The following is a 23,566-nucleotide window of genomic DNA, read 5'->3' on the forward strand; positions in this document are numbered from 1 at the left end:
AAGTGACAGGAAGTGACAGATCGGAGTGTTCACCATAGCTGAACACTCCGATCTGTCCCTGGCTCACTCAGTCACCTCCCCCCACACACGTCAGTAAGCACCAGGCATACATTAACCCCTCCCTCTCCAATAAAATTAACCCCTTCACTGCCAGTGTCATTTTTACAGTAACAGTGCATATATATAGCACTGATTACTGCAGTAATGTCACTGGTACCCCCAAAAGTGTCAAAAATGTCAGTCAAGGGTCCGATCTGTCCGCCGCAATGTCGCAGTCCCGCAAAAAAAATCGCAGATCGCCGCCATTACGCGTTAAAAAAAAAAAAACACCAAAAATGACAAATCTTTCCCTTTGTTAGTAAACGCAATAACTTTTGCGCAAACCAATCAAAATACGCTTATTGTGAATTTTTTTTTACCAAACATAGGTAGCAGAAAACAAATTGGCCAAAAATTTAAAAAAATTTTGATTTTTTCCATTTTTTTGGGGGGAATTTTATATAAAAAAAAAAAGTGAAAAATATTGTTTTTTCAAAATTTACGCTCTTTTTTTGTTTATAGCGCAAAAAGTAAAAATCGCACAGGTGATCAAATACCATCAAAAGAAAGCTCTGTTTATGGGGAAAAAAGGACGTAAATTTCGTTTGGGTACGGCGTCGCACGACCGCGCAATTGTCAGTTAAATTCGCACAGCGCCGAATCGCAAAAAGTGGCCCAGACGTAAGACAGCAAAATGCTCTAGTGGTAAAGTGGTTAATGAGAGAATGTTGGTTTGTACTTCGGGGGTTTTTTTTCTGGGTGAGCTCCTGTTTGGTTAAGCTCTATGTTGCCCAGCTGGTCAAGTTTAGCCTTTTGAAGTTGACGTTACTATTTGGTTGCGTTTTTCCCACCCCTCATACCTACACTGCTTTGGGAAATCCCACTCAGCTCATGGAAATGAGGCTGTGTTTGTCGACGGACGATGGAGAAAATACTATTTTTGTAAAATCTTTTTCTCTGATGTCCGTCGACATAAGCAGCACCCGCCCCTCTGTTTGGGGTTGGTTCTTTTTGTTTTTACTGCTTTTAAACTAAACTGATGTGCTGAATAGTGCAGTGGGGGTTTATGTATAGGGGACAGCCCCCTGGGCGTGTGTATTCAAATTTTAACTGCCTAGACTACTCCTCATAGGAGGAGCATGAACCCAATCGGCTCATGGAGATGAGGCTGCATCTGTCGACGGACCTCAGAGAAAAAGATTTTACGGTAAGATCTTAACAAAAATCATATTTTTTATTTTTCCCTAGGACAAATTCTTGAACATGAGCCACGCAGCGAGAGAAGACCTTGATCCCCCTTTAACCTCCTTCATTTGCAAGGTATTCATATATTCTTAATTTTTTTTTTATTATGCACTAGAGAAAATTCAAATGCTCACTGTTTGTAACTGAAAATTCTTTCATGTATATTTGGGTAAATTGCCAAATAATTATGTGCTTGGTGCACTGAGGTAATGCTGCACACTCTGTTGCAGATACAGGATAAAACAAGATAATAAAGCATGTGAAAAACCACTAACAATAAAACTCACAATGAAATCAAACAATATAATGAATAGAATAACAAAGTGAAAAGATAAAACCATACACACTATAACTCAAACAATACTATAATAGAAATAAAAGCACACCCCCAAAGGAATGTTTAGGGCTCCACTGGGGGGCCGTAATATAAACAATCCTGTGCAAAAATAAAACTCACTATCAAAGGCATACTTTAGGGCTCCATTAAGGGGCCAGTGTAGGATCTTGTAAAAATAAAAAAGTTGTTCCAAGTATTTAAGTACAAAACCACATTGAGCATAGGCATATGAATCCCCTTACCCTTACAGATAACCATGATCTTGAGATTACAGGCAGTCCTCGGGCTACAAACATCTCACTTACAAATGACTCTTACTTACAGAGGGAGACACAGGAGTGAATTTCCCTTCCTAGGGGTAGATTTTCTCTCACTTCCTGTTAAGTGTTATCATGGGAAGAAGGTGTCTCCACTGAAGCTTTATCACCAATCCTTGTTTACAAAACAACCCAAAATTTTCATAATACAATTGTCACAGGGACAAAAAGTGAGGTCAAATCTTCTGAAGAGGGGCACAGACATGTACCTGTTCTGACTTACAAATTCAACTTAAGAACAAAGCTACAGACCCTAACTTGTTTGTAACCCGGGAACCGCCTCTATAAGAGATCATTCGTACAGGATACACAAAACTTGAATCATACCAGGGTATAGTCATAACCTTTATGCCCTCTGGGTCCTCCACGGGCTGTCCAGAAAGCGCAATTCTCCACAGTAAGATTCAGGAGAAAATGCAAAGGACTATAGAGTAATGTTACTAAAAACTATTTACATGCATATACAGTATATTTACTAGCATTTTAGGGTAATAAAAGCTCAAAAACATCACTTTGGTACACCAGTGGATGTGATGTCATAGGCCGCTGGCCTCATCCTATGCATGAAGTCTATGTAGGGACATCCTTAGGGGACATAAAAAGGAGCCACTGGTGTCTCCGCATAATTTATATACCTTTTTACAAAGAATTCCAGCTGAAATTGATAAGGGTTGAAACCAGAAGTGATGCAGCAGTCCATCTTTTTGTAGCACTTTCGGCCAGAAGTGATTATAACCGGAAGTTATCTGGCATTCTTTTTACTAATTTTTGAGCAGGTCTGTTGCCAGTATCCTATTCATTCAGTGAAACCACTCAACCGGCTGTTATTTTCAAGAAACCTGTCCAACAGATCTATATAACCCGTCCCCGTCAATGCAGCCTCGCCCGTGCCAGTCGATGCAGCCTTGCCCGTGCCCGACAATGCACTGACCCGTGCAGGGGAAGAGAGAGAGAGAGGAAAGCTGGCCGGATAATGACAGAGCACGGATCATCCTGCTGTAACAGCTTTAATTTTAATTGCCGGGCGCTCGCCGACACACACAGTCCCGCCTCCTAGCCTTTCTCCTTTGATAGACGTCACATGTCCTGGTTGGCCAAGTGTTCTGTCTATCAAAGAAGCCGGGACTGTGTTTGTCGGCCAACCCCTTGACAATTAAAATTAAAGCTGTTCCAGTGGGATGATCTGCGCTTTGTGATTATCCACTCCGTCCACTTTCCTCTTCCTCTCCTCTTCCCCTGAGCGGCTCCCCGAACAGCCCCACACTCGCCCTAAATAATTTTCCACTCCCAAAATGCAAGCAGGCGAGTGGAAAATTTGAGGGCTCTTCTAGATCCATATGGTCCCCCCAGTCTGGCCTACGAGCATTAGCAGGATATATAGTTCCAACCTAGGTCTAGCCAGGACGGTGCCCCCTGGTCCGGAGGGGGGCGAGCCTGCGAGCGGATGAGTCGGCTGGCAGCACCCCCACTTTGGGTGGAAGGCAGTTTGCCCGGAGCGGAGCCCACCCAGTCCATAGTATGGCGACCCCTGCTGGCCTTGGGGGGGGGGGGAATGTGGGCCCTCCCCTGGGGATAATGCTATTTGTGCCTCCCAAGAGATCCCTCTGGTCTGCCCGGTACCCGGTCTGTGTATCCTTCATTCTCCCTGTCCATGTGGAGTGTGCTCTGACACTATGGGGGGGGGGGGTGACATGATACCTTGGGCTTGCTGATCCCTGTTGTGGTTCCTGAGGCCTTCCTAGCCCTAGCTGCATGGTGCACTGTGGGCGACGCCATCTTAGATGTGGGCAATGTGATTTTTTATTTTTTTTCCCCACATAGACAATTTGTTAAAAGGCCCCACCCTTCCCTCTGCCCCTCAGTTTAGATTGTGTTTCTTCCTACAACGAAACGTTTATGTTCACTGACCTGCAGACTCAGAGTCGAACGGTACCCCTGTGAGCCAGGTTCAGCAAAGGGCCTTTGAGAGCTGAGCTCTACCTGCCGCCTCCCCAGGCTTCACAGGTCGCCCCCAGGTACACAGGCCGTCGGTCACCTGAGGTGTCCCTCTAGGTCCGGTTTTCCGGCGCCAGCAGCTCTCCTCCACAGAAGAATTTTTGAATTTCCCACCGGGCGGGTGTTTCAAGCGGGTGTTTCAAGCCTCGTCTTCAATCTGGAACTTCCGGCGCAACGTCAGGACGTGCGCGCAACATGCGGAAGAAGCAGAGTGTGGAGGAGAGGCCGGAACTGCTGCCTAGCGGTAGAGCAGACTCCCACACTATCGGAGCTCGGACAGCTGCTGGGGAAATTTAAGCCCTCCACGGCTCACCCTCCGGGGAAGGAGGAGGAGAGGCCGGTCCAGGTGTCGGTAGCAAAACCCAGGTCAGAACTGGGTAAGGGCTGAGGACGTATCCTTCATTGGTTGTTCTCTAAAGTCTGCTGGTTACCGACTTAAAATTGCCTGGAAATTGTCCCTTTTTTTTTTTTTTTTTCCCCTGACCTTAGTCGGACTCCTCAATGTCCTTTCTATGGTCTTCAGGTTAATATGTTTGGGAAGAGTGATACTTGTATGGCTTTGTATCCTGTCTTCCAGAGTCCCTGAGCGGTTCACAAGAAACCTCTACTACTACCCCAGCTTTATCAGGCTCTGTTGCCTCTAAGAAGTGTGGTAATTGCGGGGATAGGTTATCCAGTTCCCACATTAAGCCTTTCTGCTATAAATGTATTTACAAACTGGCAGGAAAAGAAGATTCAGGGTTAATGGAAGACTTCCTTAAAACAGTACAGGAGGAAATGGTAAAAAGAAAAACTGCGCTAAATATCAAATAGGTAATCAAAGCAGCAACTTAAATGTGACAAACATCCTAGAAAATATAAAAATAAACAAGCTGCTCTAAAGTGATAAAAAGACCATGTATAGTATACAAGTCCTTATAACGTCCCAGAAATATTAATATAATATATTTAGGTGAATAAATAGTGTGAAGTCCAAAAAATCTACAGGAACTCCTCGTATACAGGTAATATGTGTAAGTACTGCTTACCAGATGCAGCAGTATAAATCGCCTGATAAGAAGATTCACCGGATCTAGATATAAATCGTGTGGGAAGATCTTTCACGAGGATTCCAGACCATAAACCATACAATAGTTTCAATGGATAATCAAGAGAAAAAATGAAAATAAAAATACATGGCGTGATACTGTATTACCAGTAATCAAACACACTAAAATGCACCCTGTGTAAATGAATCAGAATAGGTGCTAAATAGAAAAAACACCACCTCCTTCACAGGCTGCTTACCAGATACCAGATGGAATAGGAAAAATGACAGAACACAACCACCGTCAAAGATCCGTCCATACGATACATGCAGTTATGTATGTATAAATCTACCTGTATCCCTGCTTACCAGAAGTAAACAAGTTGAAGGCACATGAATAATGAAGTGTTCTCCAGGGGTGTGAGATTCTTCATACAGGGTTCCTACCTCCAACGATGTAGTTGACTCAGAACATCAATCGAGTGCAAAAAATATAAAATGTACATAGCATAATACTGTCGGATAAGCCAGCACACACCCAAATTGAATAGGGAATAAATGCTAAAAAGCGTGTATAGAGCCGCCTCCACCTTCACAAACTGCTTACCAGATGTAAGAGGATAGATGACAAAGAGCACAGGGCCACCACACACACCAGACTCTGTGACACTGCTACCACCACCAACATATATCGCAGCTTACCAGAGACACAAAAATGTGGGCCAATATAGGATGGATGATTCCCAAATGGAAAAAGTCCTCTAGCTCTCTCAAAACCAACCAGTTACAGTCAGAAAAGATGAATCCACAAATTTCCCACGCAGATGGTCACATGTGAATAATAAAAGGCCCCATCGCGTAAAACCATTTATTTTTAGGTAGGAATAAAAAGGTTGCACTTACAGGATAAAAACAGGAAAAAGGCGCTGAATCAAAGCCGCCAGCCGGTCGGCTTCAAACACCCGCCCAAGCGTCTCGTATAGGTGACGTCAGCACGCCGCGACCGACGTACGTTTCGTCAAAACTGACGTTCTCAAGGAAATGCTGACTACTATTAAAACTGTACGTTCTTCAATGGGAACCCCAAGAATTGTAGAACCCAAAGATCTTTCTTCAATGGAAGGTACCTCCTTCACAAGAAAGCTCTTTACCTAGGACAGGACCTTCAGGTCTCTTACCATCTTCCCAAAGTCTCCCTTCAGCACAAATTAGGGAAGAAGTTAGGTTATCACCAGAGGAGAGCCGCTCAGATTCCCAAACCTGCTCAGAAGGGAACAGGGACACAGATGTTCCTGATGAGACAGAACCATCTACAAACTTATTTGGTTTGGAGAACATGCAGGGACTCCTTCAGGCCATTTATGCCTCAGAAGACATACCTGATTTGCCTGAAGAGACCTCAGCACAGGATAAGCTCTATAAAGGACTAGGGAAAAGCCCTTCTAGAGTTTTACCTATCCACCATTCCCTGAAGGATTTACTCCTTCAACAATGGTAACTACCTGAAAACAGGTTAAATAAAGCGGTATCTTGGAAAAGGTTTCCCTTTTAAGAAGGAAGAAAGAAAAATTCCTTAAAAACTAGATGCCCCCTTAGCACAAGTAACTATAAGGTCAGACCTCTCCTTTGTGGATTTGGTAGCATTAAGGATGCCATGAACCGTAAAGCAGAGTCTCTACTAAGAAAAGCCTGGGATGCCAATGCGTCTGCTATGGCTCCAGCACTGGCTGCTTCTTGTGTGGCAAGAAATGCCTTCTTTTGGGTTGATAGACTGAGTAAAAGTTTTTCTCAGACCAAAACTTAGGACTTACACGATTCCCTTTCAGTAATAGGTAAGGCTGTGGCCTACCTAGCAGATGCTGCGGTGGAATCAGTTGTAGCCTCGGCCAAAACAGGGGCTCTCATAAATTCTGCCAGGAGAGCTATCTGGCTAAAAGAATGGAAATGGGACGTCCCCTAAAAATCCAAGCTCTGTGGTCTTCCCTTTTGAAGGGACCCTTCTTTTTGGCTCTGGTTTGGATGAGGTCCTCACCAGATCCTCGGAAAAGGGGAAGAAATTCCCTGCAAAACCCCCAAAAAAAAAAGTTTCTCTTACGTCCTCCCGACAGTCGCCGCCGCCTCTAAGTCATCACTGTTTGGTATTGACTTCTGCTCCGCAGGAGTAGCTAGGCATAAAGACTTAGTCAAAAGAACAAAGGCATTTGCATATACACACCCATGGGGGCTGTCCCATCTAGTCAATACCCCCCTGCAGTGACCACTCCCAACTCAGTTTCATTCTGCCTAGCGTCAGGAGTAGTTAGGCTTCCCTGTGCTGGGGCTACAGTCTCAGCCTATCTAATCTTCTTTTTTTATTTGATTTTCTTTTGAAAATGTCAGTTTTTTCTTACTTTACTAGCTGTTTATTTTGTCAGCTTTAGTTTTAGTCGATTCTTCGGAAGAAGATGGATTCATTCGGTGCTGGGATTCGGACTGACCGCCCTGGTTCTCCAGGGCAGAGGGTCAGATGGACCCCCCCAGCCCGCCATCGAGCGTTCAGCCATGGTTCGTCCTGGCACTATGAACGACCCATCCCTGCTCACAGCAGGGATGCAGCCGTGAGGTGGCTACCTCACAGGACACATCTGCGATGCTGCAGTGTCATGTCCCTGGCTAACGGCACTCCGTCAGATGAGGACAGCGGCTTTCCGTTCATAGAGGCACCCCACGCCATCTGGTACAGGTAAGTCCCTCTGTGTGGGGCCTCTGTCTGGGGTGGCAGTCCTGTGTTGCTGTGTGTCCCCCATGTCTGTGCCTGTGTGACTCCCTGATGCGGTCCCTGCGGGGATCGCTTGTGCATGGGCTGCGGTGCTGTATGTTTTTGGGGGTCCCCTTCCCTGTGTCACTTCGGGGCTTGTTGGGGGTGCAGACTGTGTGTGTGGCGGCCGCAGCGGGGTAAATCCGCACGGTCCACCATTTTAGGTATGGGCAGGCATGTTTGGCTTCTCTATGGGCAATCTACATGCTGTTTTGGCGTCATCCGCCGCCATTTTGCGGTCACAGAACGATCGTTCCGACCGCATGTCCGGCGGCCATTTTGGCGGAGCCTTCCATGCAGTCCTATGGGGCAGCCATTTTCCCTGAGTCATGCAGCCTATAGTTCAGCCTAGGACATCGGTAGTAACACTCTGCAGGGCTCTGCAGATTATCTCTCTCAATTACTTCTGTATTGTCATTGCTGGCTCAGTTGTTCTTTGTCAGGGGGTCTTTGTCACTGTCGCTGTAGCGGTGGGCTGCGCACTCCGCAGCGGTCTTAAAGGGGCAGTACCATATTTCTTGCACTATTGTTTTTTCATCTTGTGCAATGGATTCTCGGGACAGCATATTCCCCCAGCTCTGGTGGGGGACCCCTGTTCCCTTGTGGCCCCTCTGAGACCTGATTTGGCCGCTGTAGTGGCGACCTTGGTGTCCATTATGGATGGCTGAACGTGCTGCTAGTAAGAGGCCCAGATTGTCTCTCTTATGATTCAGATGGTTATATGGCTGCTGCGGCGAGCGTGCCCTTTTCAGGGTCTTGCTCATCCTTAGACCCGCTGGGGTCTGAGGGGGAGGCTGAGGTGGAGGGGGTTGATACCTCCTCCCTGGGGTCGCCTGAAGAGCGAGCGACCATGGATGAATTGATAGTTTCTGTAAAGGAAACACTACTTTTGGAGGATGAGCCCAGTCCTCCAGGCATTGTGTCCTCATTGGGACACCCAGGACCCGCAAGTCGGCGCAGGTTTTTTCCCTGTCCCGCAGAGTTTCATTACACTGTTAATGAACTGTGGCACACTTTGAAACGTCCATTGCTGGTGCCTAGCCGGTTCAAGTTGCTCTATCCCTTTGCACCGGCTAGGGAATCACGATGGTGTGTGACTCCACGGGTAGTTCACACTAGGGCAGTGTTGAACAAGGCTACCGTGGATCCTTCTGAGGATACCCCGATTTTTTTTTGGGATCCCACGGACCGGCGTTTGGAGTCTCGGGCCCGCCGTTCCTATACGGTGGCGGGCTCGTTGCCCAAACCCATTTCCGCGTCCGTTTTGGTGGCTCAGGCGGTGGCTGATTGGTCTAATGTGCTTAGGAGCAACCTCGTGTCTGATGCTGTTCCGCCTGCCCAGCTGGTTATTGTGGATCAATTCCACCAAGGAATCATGTATCTGTGTGATGCAGCCTTACATGAGGCTCCTTTAGTAGCACGCCTCTTGGTGTCTCGGTACTTAACCAGTGACTGATATGGCTGAAGAGCTGGTCGGCTCACCAGTCCTCGCGGGAAACAGTTGCTGATTTTCCCTGTGCTGGTTCTCGCCTTTTTGGCGAGGCGTTGGATACCCTGGTGAGAGGCGTCACGGGGGGCAAGAGCACCTTGCGACCCCAGAACCCGAAGAACAAGGCCTTTCTTGGCAAGCGGGGTTCTGCGTCTCGACCCACTCAGGGGTCCTTTCGTGCCTTTCGGAGCCGTTCCAAGGGCAAGCCCTTCAAGGCCCAGGGCAGCCAGAAGTAGCCCGGGACGGGCAAGCAGAAGTCAGGCATTGCCGACTCAGCGGGTCAGTCCGCCTCTGCCTGAAAGGGCGTCCTCATCCGTTTTCAGAGGTGGGGGGACATTTGCACGGTTTGCAGCCGCTACAGGAGTTCGGATGGACCATCAACGTTCGAAAATTGACGTTGTCTCCGTCGGTTCGTCTTCCCTATCTGGGAATGATTCTGGACTCTGCTCAAGCAAAGGTGTTCTTGTCGGAGGACAAGCTCCGGACCTTGCAGGACGAGCTCTGGTCCCTCAGGGACATCCCGTACTCGTCACTCAGGCCCTGTATGCGGGGCCTGGGTTTGCTGGGTTCGGCCTTCAAGGCAATACCCTTTGCTAAGTTTCACACGCGGGCTCTCCAGGCGGAGATCCTGGCCAGGTGGGACATACTGCCTCAGTCCCTGTATCTGAGTGTCTCCTTGAGTCGTCAGAACGGATTGGCTCTTCTGTGGTGGCTCCAGTCCCCGCCGGTGGCGGAGGGCAAGTCCTTTCGTCCATTGTTGTTCACGGTGCTTACCATGGATGCCAGCCTGTTGGGCTGTGGTGGAGTCCTGGGCAAACTGTCTGCCCAGGGCACTTGGTCGGAGGCGGAGTACTCCTTCCCGATAAATGTGCTGGAATTGCGAGCGACAAAACTGTCTCTTCCAGTGGACAGACAATGCTACCGCGGTGGCTTACATCAACCACCAAGGGGGCACCAGGAGTGCCCGGGCGGCGCGGGAGATGACCGACCTTCTGTCTTGGGCCGAGACTCATGTCCCGGCTATCTCGGCAGTTCATGTTCCGGGTGTGGAGATTGGCAGGCCGACTATCTATCTGAGCCGCCAGACCCTGGACCAGGGGGAATGGTCTCTACACCCGGAGGTCTTCCAAATGCTGTGTGCGACGTGGGGATCCCCGGACGTGGATCTGTTCGCATCTCGGCTAAACCACAAGGTGGAAAGGATCGTGGCAAGCACGCGCAATCCTCTGGCAGACGCCTCGGATGCGTTGGTGGCCCTTGGCATCAGTATCGTCTGATGTATGCCTTTCCTCCGATTCGGTTGCTATCCAGGTTCCTCCGCAGGTTAGCCTCGGAACCGCACCTGGTGATTCTGGTGGCGCCGAGCTGGCCACGCCGGTCCTGGCACACCGACGTTGTTCACCTGGCAGTGGTGTCTCCGTGGCGGCTGCCAATGCGGGAAGATCTCCTATCTCAGGGTCCGATCTTCCATCCTGCTTTACGGTCGCTGGCTTTAACGGCCTGGCTGTTGAGACCCAGGTCCTGAAGGACAGGGGTCTCTCCCCTGAGGTCATCCCTACCCTTGTCAAGGCTAGGAAAACTTCCTCTGGTAAAATCTATTACCGTACTTGGAAGGCCTATTTCGCCTGGTGTGAATCCAGGGGGTTCTCCCCTCACTCGTACTCGGTGTAGAGAGTGTTGGCCTTCCTCCAGTCGGGGGTGGACCAGCACCTGGCGCTGGCCACGATAGAAGGCCAGGTGTCCGCTCTGGCTATTCTTTTCCAACGCCCTGTGGCGTCTCATTCCCTGGTTCGCACCTTCATTCAAGCCTTCGCCTTGTAAGAAGCCTAAGCATCCTAATTAGGTTGCTCTGCATTCCTTGGATGTTGTCAGGGCGATCAGGGTCTACCTGTCGTCTACGGAATCCTTTTGGAAGATGGATTCCCTCTTTGTCCTTCCTGAGGGACCTCGGAAGGGCATGGCTGCATCTGCAGCAACTATTGCCAAATGGATCAGACAGACCATTGAACAGGCTTATGCCTTGAAGGAACGGGTTCCACCCTTCCTGTTAGGGCGCACTCGACCAGATCTGTGAGTGCGTCCTGGGCCTATTGGCATGGGGCCTCGGTGGCCCAGGTGTGCAAGGCTGCGACTTGGTCGTCGGTGCACACTTTTTTTCTAAATTCTACAAAGTAGATGCTCTGGCATCAGCTGATGCTTCCTTTGGCCGCAAGGTTCTCAGTGCGGCAGTGCCATGAAGGACCCTTGTTTTTTTATGGGTCCCTGGCTGTTGGTGTTTGCTTTCCTGGGCGGTTGCTCCTGTTGAGCACGGTTTTCTGTTGCCCAGCAGGTTCTCTTACTGTGCATGTAAGGTTCCTTTCTCTGATGTGGGTACTGCGTTGCCTTTTATACGGTTGCGTCTCCCACCCCTCATGTCTATACTGCTTTGGGACATCCCAACAGTGATGACTTAGAGGCGGCGGCGACTGTCGGAGGACGTAAGAGACAACGGAATTTTTGTAAAATCTTACCTGTAAAATTATTTTCTCTGAGTCCTTCCGACAGTCGCCGCCCCGCCCCTCTTTTGGGGTTCTTATTACCTACTGCTATGCTACCAAACTGAGTTGGGAGTGGTCACTGCAGGGGGGTATTGACCAGATGGGACAGCCCCCATGGGTGTGTATATGCAAATGCCTTTGTTCTTTTGACTAAGTCTTTATGCCTAGCTACTCCTGCGGAGCGGAAGTCAATACCCAAGAGTGATGACTTAGAGGCAGCGGTAACTGTCGGAGGACTCGGAGAAAGGAATTTTACAGGTAAGATTTTACAAAAATTCCGTTTTTTTTCGTGGCCCCAGGGACCATAGACAGCAAAGGAACAACTTACTGGCAGTTCAGAGCACTACCCTTTGGACTAGCAGCCAGTCCAAGAGTATTTACCAAGATCCTAGCAGAGGCGGTAGCCCATCTACACATTCAAGGGATAGCCTTGATCCCTTATGTAGACGACTTACTGATTTTTGGCAAATCAGAAGCGCAAGTGTATGTGGACACCCAGCAGGTGATAAGTTTCCTTCAGAAGTTAGGATGGCTTATAAACCTGGAAAAGTCATCCCTGGTACCAACAAAGATACAGACCTTCCTGGGTTTCCAGGTGGACTCAGTGTCCCAGAAACTTTTTCTTCCCACAATGAAGAGGGAAAAAAATAGTTTCTGCAGTCCTAGCCCTAAAAAATTCTCAATCCTGTTCCAGGAGAGAAATCTTGAAGGTTCTAGGACTTATGTCAGCCAGCATTCCAGCAGTTGTGTGGGCACAACTTCATGCCAGAGAGCTTCTTTTCTTCCATCTGTCCTCTTGGGACAAAAAGACAATCTCTGGACGAATTAGTCAGTCTCACTCCACAGGTATAGACATCCTTAGAGTGGTGGTCCAATCCCAACAACCTGGGAGAAGGCAGACCTTTGGGTGAGTGGAATCCCGTAAGGGTTACCACAGACGCCAGCACCAAGGGTTGGAGAGTTTACCTGGAAGGGGCTCAAGCTCAGGGAGTTTGGAGCAAAAGAACAGCACAGGCCTCCTCCAACTTTAGAGAATTGAAGGCAGTAGGGAAAGCCCTAAAAGCTTTTCAAAAGTTTATCCTGAACAGAGAAGTCCTAATTCTATCCGACAACACCACAACTGTGGCCTATCTGATTCAACAAGGAGGGACCAGGTCAGACCCCCTCCTTACCCAACACATCCTGGGTTGTGCCGAAGGAAAATTATTTCACTAGTTGCCATTCACATCAAGGGAAAGAACAACTTGCAGGCAGATTTCCTCAGCCGCCACCGCGTAAAAGGAGAATGGGAACGAAGTCCCAAAATCTTCCTGTCTCTGGTAGAAAGGTTTGGATAGCCGGAAATAGACCTATTTGCCTCCGCTCGGAACAAAAAGGGGAAAAGATTCTTCTCCCCCACCCGGTCAGAAGGGATGGTGGGACTAGATGCTCTAGCCCAACCGTGGCGGTTCAATCTAGCCTATGCCTTCCCTCCTCTGATGCCAATTTCCAGAGTTCTACAGAAACTGAGCAGATCTCAGAACCTGAAATTGATTCTAATTGCCCCTTGGTGGCCCAAAAGGCCTTGGTTTGCCATTCTGAAAGCCATGTCAATAGCTTGCCCCTGGCAACTTCCAAGTTCCCCAGACCTGCTGTCTCAGGGACCAATACTGTGTCAGAATCCAGGATTTTCTCTTACGTCTTCTGACAGTCGCCGCCACCTCTAAGTCATCACTATTGGGTATTGACTTCCGCTCTGGAGCAGATAGGGATACGTGGAAACGCTGGAACCTGCACCGCAAATGGTTAAACAATGTACACTTACAGGCAATAGAGATCCTGTAGCAGAAACAAATGAATGCACCACAGGTTTCAGCAAGACCACGACTTACTGCTATGCTACCAAACTGAGTTGTGTGTGTTCACTGCAGGAGGGTATTGACCAGTGGGACAGCCCCTATGGGTGTGTATATGCAAATGTCTTTGTTCTTTTGACTAAGTCTTATGCCTAGCCTGTGAGGGTCTAGGGAGCGAGCACGTGCTCCTGGAGGCGCGCTCCCGTTCCTACGTGGTCACGGACCCCCCCCCCCCGCGTGTGTGACCGGCGGACCCGATGTCTGCCGGTCACTCGGCGATCGTCGGTGGAGAGGGAGAAAGGCAGGCGGCTGATGTAAACAAGCCGCCTGTCATTCTCCCCTGTGTAGAAACAGTGATCATACGGTTCTACTATGTAGGATCGTTGATCACTGTTCCTACACCTCAAGCCACAGCCAATCGCAGTTAGAATCACGCCCCTAGGGACACACATAACCCCTCCCTCTCAAAAGTTAACCCCTTCACTGCCAGTGTAATTTTACAGTAACCGTGCATATGTATAGCACTGATTACTGTAGAAATGTCACTGGTAACCCCAAAAGTGTCAAAAATGTCAGTCAAGGGTCCGATCTGTCCGGCGCAATGTCGCAGTACCGCAAAAAAAATCGCAGATCGCCGCCATTACGCGTTAATGTTAAAAATTTTTGATTTTTTTTCTTTTTTTTGGGGAATTTCATATAAAAAAATGTGAAAAATATTGTTATTTTTGCAAAATTGACGCTCTTTTTTTGTTTATAGCGCATGATAAAAAAATCGCACAGGTGATCAAATACCGCCAAAAGAAAGCTCTGTTTGTGGGATAAAAAGGACGTCAATTTCGTTTGGTTACAGCGGCACACGACCGCGCAATTGTCCGTTAAAGTCACGCAGTGCCGAATGGCAAAATAGGCCCTGGTCAGGAAGGGGGTAAAATCTTCCAGGGCTTAAGTGGTTAAGCAAATGGATGGTTCCTCCTCAGGTGGAACCCCCGATATGTGGCATCACCAGTGGCGGAATCCTCGTCTTTGTCGAAATCCGGCGGATAGACGTATTGAGGTCTTACCTCGCCACCTGTATTACGATAGTGGGATCTATTCTCAGGCTTGCCCTGGTTACCGTTCTGGTTTCTCAGACTGTTTGAATGGGTGAAGGCACTAAGAGAGGCGCTGACGGTCACTCGGTTGCCATCAGCTACGCTGGAACTTACTGAACAATTATCCCAGACTCTGCAATTCGCATGCGGTGCTAACCTAGATGTTCTCCCGCTTGCGGCCAGGGCATTGGTGGTTAGTGTGCTTATCAGACGTGTGATCTGGTTGAAGTCTTGGTCGGCAGACCAAGCTTCTAAAAAGCTTTTGGCTGATCTCCCATTTCAGGGTGATTGCCTTTTTGGCTCTTCTTTGGATGAATTGATCAAGACGGTTACCGGGGGTAAGAGCACGCTCCTTCCCCATTCATCTAAGAACAAGGCCCCTTCGTGTAAGTGGGGCCCTTTCTTTACTGCCCAGAAGCGTCTTTTTCGTACGCCCGGGTCGCAGCAGACTTCCAGGGGTAGAGGTACCGGGAAACAATGGGCCGGGAAGCCGTAATCTTCCGGTCTCGGCGCCACCAAGCAGACCCCTTCTGCCTGAAGGCGCGTCCCCACCCGTTTTTAGGGGTGGGGGGGGGACGTCTGTTTCTTTCTGGATCCCTGGACCTCTCTGTTGCACAACAGAGAGTTCCTGTGGAGCCCCCCAAGTACAGGAACGCCGGAAACCGGAAGCAGGAACTGTGTGTAGCGTGTGTGCAGAGAGAGGAGGAGGAGGAGAAGGTGCTGCGGGGGAGCCGGTGCGGGAGATCTCGGGGGAACCGAGGTGTCCGGTGACTGAAGAGGAGGATCATCGGAGCGGCGGCAGCAGCGGCAGAGGAGGACCAAGAGGGACCGAAGGACTGAGTACCCCCCACCCCTTAGAAGAGCGGCGGCGTCCGGGCTAGAACCCCCCTCCCCCCCTGAAAGGAAGCGGGCGGCAAGCGGACCGATACCCCCCTCCCTTTTTGCGGCGGTGGCGGCGTCCGGTGCTAAGACCCCCCCCACCCACCGAAGTAAGAGCGCCCCCCCCCTTGTTGCGGGCGGCGTGCAGTAAACCGTCTCTTGCGGTGCGGGAACCCCTCCCCCCCTTCCCACCCCACAGAGAGGAGCAGAGGAGACTAGCTGACAGGGAAGTGACCGAGGGAGGCAGGGTGCTGAGAGGAGACTGACCGACTCACCGTCAGGAACTGCTAGTGACAGGCTTAAAGGGACACACACTAGGTAAGTAAGACTGGTGACTTAGATTGAACAGTGACTGAGGGTGTAGTGTAGTACCTGAGTATCTGTGAGTACCTATTGCTACCTGAGTATCTGTGAGTACCTATTGCTACCTGAGTGTCTGTGAGTACCTATTGCTACCTGAGTGTCGGTGAGTACCTATTGCTACCTGAGTATCGGTGAGTACCTATTGCTACCTGAGTATCGGTGAGTACCTATTGCTACCTGAGTATCGGTGAGTACCTATTGCTACCTGAGTATCGGTGAGTACCTATTGCTACCTGAGTATCGGTGAGTACCTATTGCTACCTGAGTATCGGTGAGTACCTATTGCTACCTGAGTATCGGTGAGTACCTATTGCTACCTGAGTATCGGTGAGTACCTATTGCTACCTGAGTGTACTAGGAGTGTTGTGCGTCTGACCGGGCTGTGCTACTGAGAGTTGTGCGACTGACCGGGCTGTGCGACTGAGAGTTGTGCGACTGACCGGGCTGTGCGAAAGTGTTGTGCAACTGAGTGTCAAGCGAGTGTAGCGGAATACCAGAGGGTGAGAAGGTAGAGTTAGGAAGTCAGGAATTAGCCACATAGGATAGACTTAAATCACTGAATCCCCATTAGATTAGATTAGTAGGTACAATGCCCGGCGGGTGTGGAGATGTAAATTGGTGTACATCTTGTGGTATGTATACGTTCCTCGATCATGAGATCGAGGGCGAATACAAATGCACAAAATGTAAGCACGTTGTTTCCCTGGAAGCTCAGGTCCTGAATCTAGGGAAGCAGCTGGCAACACTGAGACGTATGTCCATTCTGAAGGAGAGCTGGGATCGTACCCGCCAGGTGCAGGCAGGGGCCTGCACAGAGGTGGGCGGAATGACGGAGGTGCAGGCAGCAGAGCAGAGTAGACATGTGACAGTTAGGAAGGGTAGAGGGCAAAAAGGTAAGGAGGCTGATCCTGGGCTGGAGCACCCCAATAGATACGCCCCGTTGTGTGATGTTGGGGAAACCAGTCAGGGACCAGCATTGCTGGAGCAGAGCGACGCCCCTAGCTGCCAGGGGAAGAACTCCTCCAGTGAGGCCGGGAGAAAGGGAAAGGAAAGACAGGTGCTGGTGGTAGGGGACTCAATTATTAGGACAGACAGTGTAATCTGTGACAAGGACCGTGTGTGCCGAACAGTCTGTTGTTTGCCGGGCGCTCGGGTTAGGCGGATCGGGTGGACAGATTACTTGGTGGGGCTGGGGAAGACCCAGCTGTCATGGTACACGTGGGTACCAATGACATAGGCAGAGGAAGATGGAGAGTCCTAAACGATTTCAGGGACTTAGGCGCTAAGTTGAGGACTAGGACCTCCAAGGTAGTATTTTCCGAAATACTACCTGTACCTCGAGCCACACCAGAGAGGCAGCGGGAGATTAGGTAAGTTAACGAGTGGCTGAGGAGCTGGTGTAGTAAGGAGGGTTTCGGGTTCCTGGAGAACTGGGCAGACTTCTCAGTCGGCCACCGGCTCTTTGGTAGGGACGGATTGCACCTAAATGGGTTGGGTGCAGCCGTACTGGGTGAGAGGATGGCCAAAAAGTTAGAGGGGCTTTTAAACTAGGGAATGGGGGGAGGGTAAAGATGTAGAATTAGCCAGTGGAAAGCAAGTTTCAGAGGGCAGAAATGGGGGCATTAGCGGTGAGGTGACCGGAGCTCCTATACCCAGGGTGGGTATGGGGAAAAATCAAGAGAGCAGCCTAAAAACATCAAATGAGGGTAAATGTAACCGGTCAAAATTAAGAGGTTTGTATACCAATGCCAGAAGCCTGGCCAACAAGATGGGAGAGCTGGAGCTACTGATGATTGAGGAGGACTTAGATTTTGTGGGGATAACTGAGACTTGGTTTGACAGCTCTCATGATTGGATGGCGACCATTCAGGGGTATTCCCTTTATCGCAGAGATAGAGAGGGTAAAAAAGGGGGAGGGGTATGTCTGTATATTAAGAACAGTATACAGGTAAATATGAGGGATGATATTAATAATGGAGCTAAGGACGAGGCAGAATCCCTATGGGTAGAGCTTCAAAGGGAAGGCACGGTGGGGAAGGTAATATTGGGCGTATGCTATAGGCCCCCCAACCAGAGGGAGGAGGAGGAGGTGGACCTCATTTTACAGATAGGATTGGCAGCAAGGATAGGAAATGTCATTATAATGGGGGACTTTAATTACCCAGATATAGACTGGGCAGAAGGAACCGCACACTCAGCCAAGGCTCGGCAGTTCCTAAATGTTTTACAGGACAATTTCATGGGTCAGATGGTGAATGCACCGACGAGAAAAAATGCGGTACTTGACCTACTGATTACCAACAATACAGACCTGCTCACGGATATAGAAATACGGGAGAACTTAGGAATCAGTGACCATAGGTCGATAAGTTTCAGTATTAATTACAGTAATAGGAAGCAGAGGGGTAATATAAGGACGCTGAATTTCAAAAGAGCCAATTTCCCAAAACTGCGCTCGCTGCTAGAAAATATCAATTGGGATGGAACCCTGGGAACAAAGAACACGGAGGAAAAATGGGAGTGCTTCAAGAGCATACTTAACAAGGGGATTGAACAGTGCATTCCAAAGGGAAATAAATTTAAAAGAGCAAAATTAAACCCTGGGTGGCTAAACTCCAACATAAAAATGCATATTAGTGCTAAAGAAAAGGCCTTCAAAAAATACAAGACTGAGGGGTCATTGGCAGCATTTAAGCATTATAAAGAGTGTAATAAGAAATGTAAAGACGAAATCAGGGCGGCTAAAATAGAACACGAGAGACATATAGCGGAGGAGAGTAAAAAGAACCCCAAGAAGTTCTTTAAATATATAAACAGTAAGAAAGCAAGGCCAGATCACATTGGCCCCATAAAAGATGACAAAGGAAATATGGCCACTGAGGACAGAGAAAAGGCGGAAGTGTTAAATAATTTCTTCTCTTCAGTCTTCACAAAAGAATCGGGGGGCTACACAAACCTAGCTTGTAAGGCCGAACTAAATAACACACCTCAGGAAGTGCCGCCATGGCTAACAGAAGATAGACTTAGAACTAAACTAGAGAAACTTAACATAAATAAATCACCGGGACCGGATGGCTTGCACCCGAGGGTTCTTAAAGAGCTCAGCCAGGTGATTGCCAGACCATTATTCTTGATCTTTAAGGATAGTTTACAGACAGGGATGGTGCCAGCTGATTGGAAAAAAGCCAACGTGGTACCAATATTTAAAAAGGGGCCAAGGTATATCTTGGAACTATAGGCCGGTCAGCCTAACATCTGTAGTCTGCAAGATTTTGGAGGGGATGTTAAGGGACCACATACAAGACTTTAGTAATGAAAACGGTGTTATTAGTAGTAATCAGCATGGATTTATGAAAAATCGTTCTTGCCAAACCAATCTATTAATCTTCTATGATGAAGTGAGCTGCCACCTAGATAAGGGAAAGCCTGTGGATGTGGTGTACCTGGACTTCGCAAAGGCTTTTGACACCGTTCCCCACAAACGCTTACTGTACAAACTAAGGAAGGTAGGTATGGACAATAAGGTGAGTTCCTGGATAGAGAACTGGCTCCAGGGGAGAGTCCAGAGGGTGATGATTAATGGGGAGTACTCGGATTGGGCGGGTGTGGAAAGTGGGGTCCCCCAGGGATCGGTCCTGGGACCAATCCTGTTTAATTTATTCATAAATGATCTAGAGGAGGGGATATCTAGTACAGTCTCAGTATTTGCAGATGACACTAAATTAGGCATGCCATTATCTTCTATGCAGGATGTAGAAACCTTACAAACAGACCTGAACAAAATAACGGGGTGGGCAACTACATGGCAGATGAGGTTTAATGTTGATAAATGTAAAGTAATGCACTTGGGGGCCAAAAACCAGAAAGCAAGCTACTCACTAGGGGGGGAACCTCTGGGTGAGTCTAGGATGGAAAAGGACTTGGGGGGTACTGGTAGACAACAGGCTTGGCAGTGGCATGCAATGCCAAGCCGCTGCAAGCAAAGCCAACAGAATACTGGGATGTATAAAAAAGGGATTCACTCCAGAAATAAAGAGATTATTCTTCCACTCTACAAGACTCTGGTCCGGCCACATCTAGAGTATGCTGTCCAGTTCTGGGCACCGGTCCTCAGGAAGGATGTGCTGAAACTGGAAAGAGTCCAGAGAAGGGCAACAAAAATAATTAGGGGAATGGAGGACATCAGCTATGAGGAGAGGCTACAGGCACTGAACCTGTTCTCTCTGGAGAAGAGAAGATTGAGGGGGGATATGATATCAATGTACAAATACTGTACTGGCGACCCTAGCATAAGGAACAAACTATTCAGAGTAAGGGAATACAATCAGACACGTGGCCACTCACTAAAACTAGAGGAAAGGCGGTTTAACCTTAAAATGCGTAGGGGGTTCTTCACTGTCAGAGCGGTAAGGATGTGGAATTCTCTTCCACAAGCAGTCGTATCAGCAGGGAGCATTGATAGTTTCAAAAAACTGTTAGATGGACACCTTAGAGACCACAACATACAGGGGTATACAATGTACGGTTAAAAGCAAACACACACACACATCATAGGTTGAACTGGATGGACTGTTGTCTTTTTTCAACCTCACTAACTATGTAACTATGTAACTAAGGTGGGTTCACGAGGTGATTCAGTCCGGGTACAAGATAGTTTAGTTCCCGTTCTCCGGACAGGTTTTTTCTGTCAAATCTTCAACTGTCCTCAGACCGGCTTGCCGGATTGCAGGATGCAATTCGGGATTTGCTGTCACAAGGTGTGATTGTCCCTGTTTCTCATCGGGAACGCTTTCAAGGTTTTCATTCAAACCTGCTTACCGTTCCCCGGAAGGAGGGCAAATTGCGTCCAATCCTGGACCTCAAACGTTTTAAACCGTTTTGTGCAGGTTCAGAAGTTTCACATGGAGTCCCTGCGTTCTGTGGTGGCGTTTCTGCATCAGGGGGACCTGTTGGCTTTGATCGATATCAAGGATGCCTATTTCCATGTTCCCATTTGTCAGGCCCATCAACGTTTCCTCCGTTTACGCGGTGGGCCAGGACCATTTTCAATTTGTAGCATTGCCGTTTGGGCTTGCTTCTAATCCCAGGGTCTTCACCAAGGTGTTGGCCCCTATACTGGCTTTGCTTCGGCAGAAAGGGATAGCCATTCTGGGTTATCTGGATGATCTCCTGATCCAAGCAGATTCTGCTGTGCAATTGGAATGGGATTTGGAGGTGACCATTCAATCTCTACAGCAGTTCGGTTGGACTCTCAACCTTCAGAAATCTGCACTGGTTCCATCGACCAGACTGGAGTACCTGGGCATGATCCTGGACTCTACTGCGATAAAGGTGTTTCTTCCACCGGCGAAGTTGCAGGAGGTGCTTCTGTCTCTGTTGGTTTGCGATCTAGTGTCTCTTCGGTCGTCGATGCATGTGCTGGGCCTGATGGTGTCCTCTTTCTAGGCCGTGCCCTATGCTCAGGCCCACACGAGACTTCTACAACAGAAGATCCTTGTCAAATAGGACAAGGACCCCGCGTCCCTGGACAGTCTGATTCGCCTGAGTCAGAACTCCAGGGACTCCCTACATTGGTGGCTCAGCTGTCCAAACCTCCACGGGAAATCCTTCCTTCCAGTGTTGTGGACAGTAGTGACAACAGACACCTGTCTGACCGGTTGGGGGGGGGGGGGGGTTGTGGGCACTCTAACCGTTCAAGGTAACTGGACGATGGAGGAATCCAATCTTCCAATCAATGTTTTGTAACTGAGGGCAATCAAGTTAAGCCTGCTCCATTGGACGGATGCTCTCCAGGGGTATCCAGTCCGGGTCCAGTCGGACAATGTCGCGGCTGTGGCATGTGTCAATCATCAAGAGGGCACCAGGAGTGCCCTGGCGGCTCTGGAGGTTGCCGAAATTCTGCACTGGGCGGAGTGTTACGTTCCGACCCTGTCCACCGTGTACATTCCCGGCGTAGATAACTGGCAGGCGGATTACCTGAGTCGTCAGACTCTGGATCAGGGCGAGTGGTCCCTGCATCCGCGAGTGTTTCACTAGTTGTGTCTCCGGTGGGGAACCCCAGATGTGGATTTGTTTGCCTGTAGGCAAAACAGAAAAGTTCCAAAGTTTGTGGCTCGGCCCAGAGAGCCTCTGGCCGAGGCCGTGGACGCCCTCATGGCTCCCTGGAGTCAGTACAGGCTCCTTTTTATGCGTTTCTTCCTCTGCATCTCTGGCCTCGTCTCCTCCGCAGGGTCGAGCTGGAGGGGATTTAGTTGATTCTGGTGGCACCAGATTGGCCCCGGAGATCCTGGTACGCCAACAGGATCTGGCTACGGGTGGCAGGTCTGTGGGCACTTTCTCTGTGGGAAGATCTTCTGTCGCAGGGTCCCATCTTCCACCCTTCTTTATGGTCGCTGGCTTTAATGGCTTGGCTGTTGAGAGCAAGGTGTTGGACAGGGGTCTGTCTCTTTGATCCCTACCTTACTCAAGGCCAGGAAGTCCACTTAACGGAAGATCCATCACCGTACATGGAAAGCGTACATTGCCTGGTGTGAGGCGTCCCATCTTCATCCCAGGTCCTTTACTGTCAGCAGCTACTCACTCTTTGTTTCGTACTTAGGCATTTGGCTCCCCCCCTAAGGTCCCCGGTGCCTCCTTCGGACCTTAATGTCGGTTCTTCAGCATCCTCTTTTTGAGAACATTCGGCGCATTTCATTGCTTGACTTGTCGCAGAAGGTGGCCTTCCTAGTGGCTGTCACCTCTGCTCGTAGGGTGTCTGAACTCGCGGCGTTGTCTTGCCGCTCCCCACGTATCTGGTGATGCATTGGGATAAGGTGGTGTTGCGACCTAATACGTCGTTCCTGCCTAAGGTTTTGATTTTCATCTGCATGAAGACAGTGCTCCCGTCACCCTGTCCGAAACCTTCCCATCCCAAAGGAAATTGCTTTGACCAGGGTCCTGACTGGCGTTAACCACTCCAAAGCTGTGGACTTGACCCGGTTGACCTCTGGACTCGTAGGCCTGGAGGCCACTCTGATAAAACTCACACACAAACCGATTCAGGTCATTCTGAATGAACTATATGCTGTCTATTTGCTTACACGTTATATAGGAAACCTTTACCATTACAATACATTGAAACAGCAAGTCATCTCAATGGCGTCTCATAGACCCTTTCCACAAGGTCATTATCTGCGTATGTATGACACTTTGGTCAAATTGACCCAGACTGTTTTCACATTTTTTCAGAGAAGTAACATTGTTTATAATAAGTTTTGAAGAGATATTGCTAGAGATGAAGTAAGAGGCACCACATCCCATAAATTGAGTAACTACAATAGAGGGGGGCAGGTGGGACTTTAACGGTGCTAAATGATGGAGAAAAATCTGAATTCTCAAAAATTGTACATTTTATTACACATAGAAAGTGAGGACAAGACAATACATCAATATAAAATGATAAAATCAAGAAAATGCACTCAAAAATATCAACTCTACATGTTTCGCCATCTTCATAATAGCTTCTTCAGGAGTTTTCATAGACATTTCTCGAGAGTGAACATTTCTAGGTAACAAAGGGAAAAGACATAAAAAACATGACATGTGTATGTATATAGGGCTTATCTCAATGGTCCTA

At 48.8% G+C, this 23,566-nt stretch overlaps 1 protein-coding gene across 2 annotated transcripts in view; it reads left to right on the forward strand.

Moving 5' to 3' along the window:
* Nucleotides 1-1,291: 1,291 nt before the first annotated feature.
* The window catches only part of LOC309556313 (uncharacterized protein), a 424,886-nt gene continuing 402,611 nt past the window's right edge, over nt 1,292-23,566 (forward strand). For both annotated transcript variants that reach the window (XM_082258756.1, XM_082258757.1), the window contains exon 1: nt 1,292-1,359. In XM_082258756.1, the coding sequence (XP_082114882.1) occupies nt 1,303-1,359 (57 nt within the window). In that variant the 5' untranslated portion in view covers nt 1,292-1,302. The remainder of the gene's footprint in view (nt 1,360-23,566) is intronic.

This window comes from Pelophylax lessonae, assembly GCF_965119305.1.
Source record: "Pelophylax lessonae genome assembly, chromosome: 5".
NCBI classification, from domain to species: Eukaryota; Metazoa; Chordata; class Amphibia; order Anura; family Ranidae; genus Pelophylax; species Pelophylax lessonae.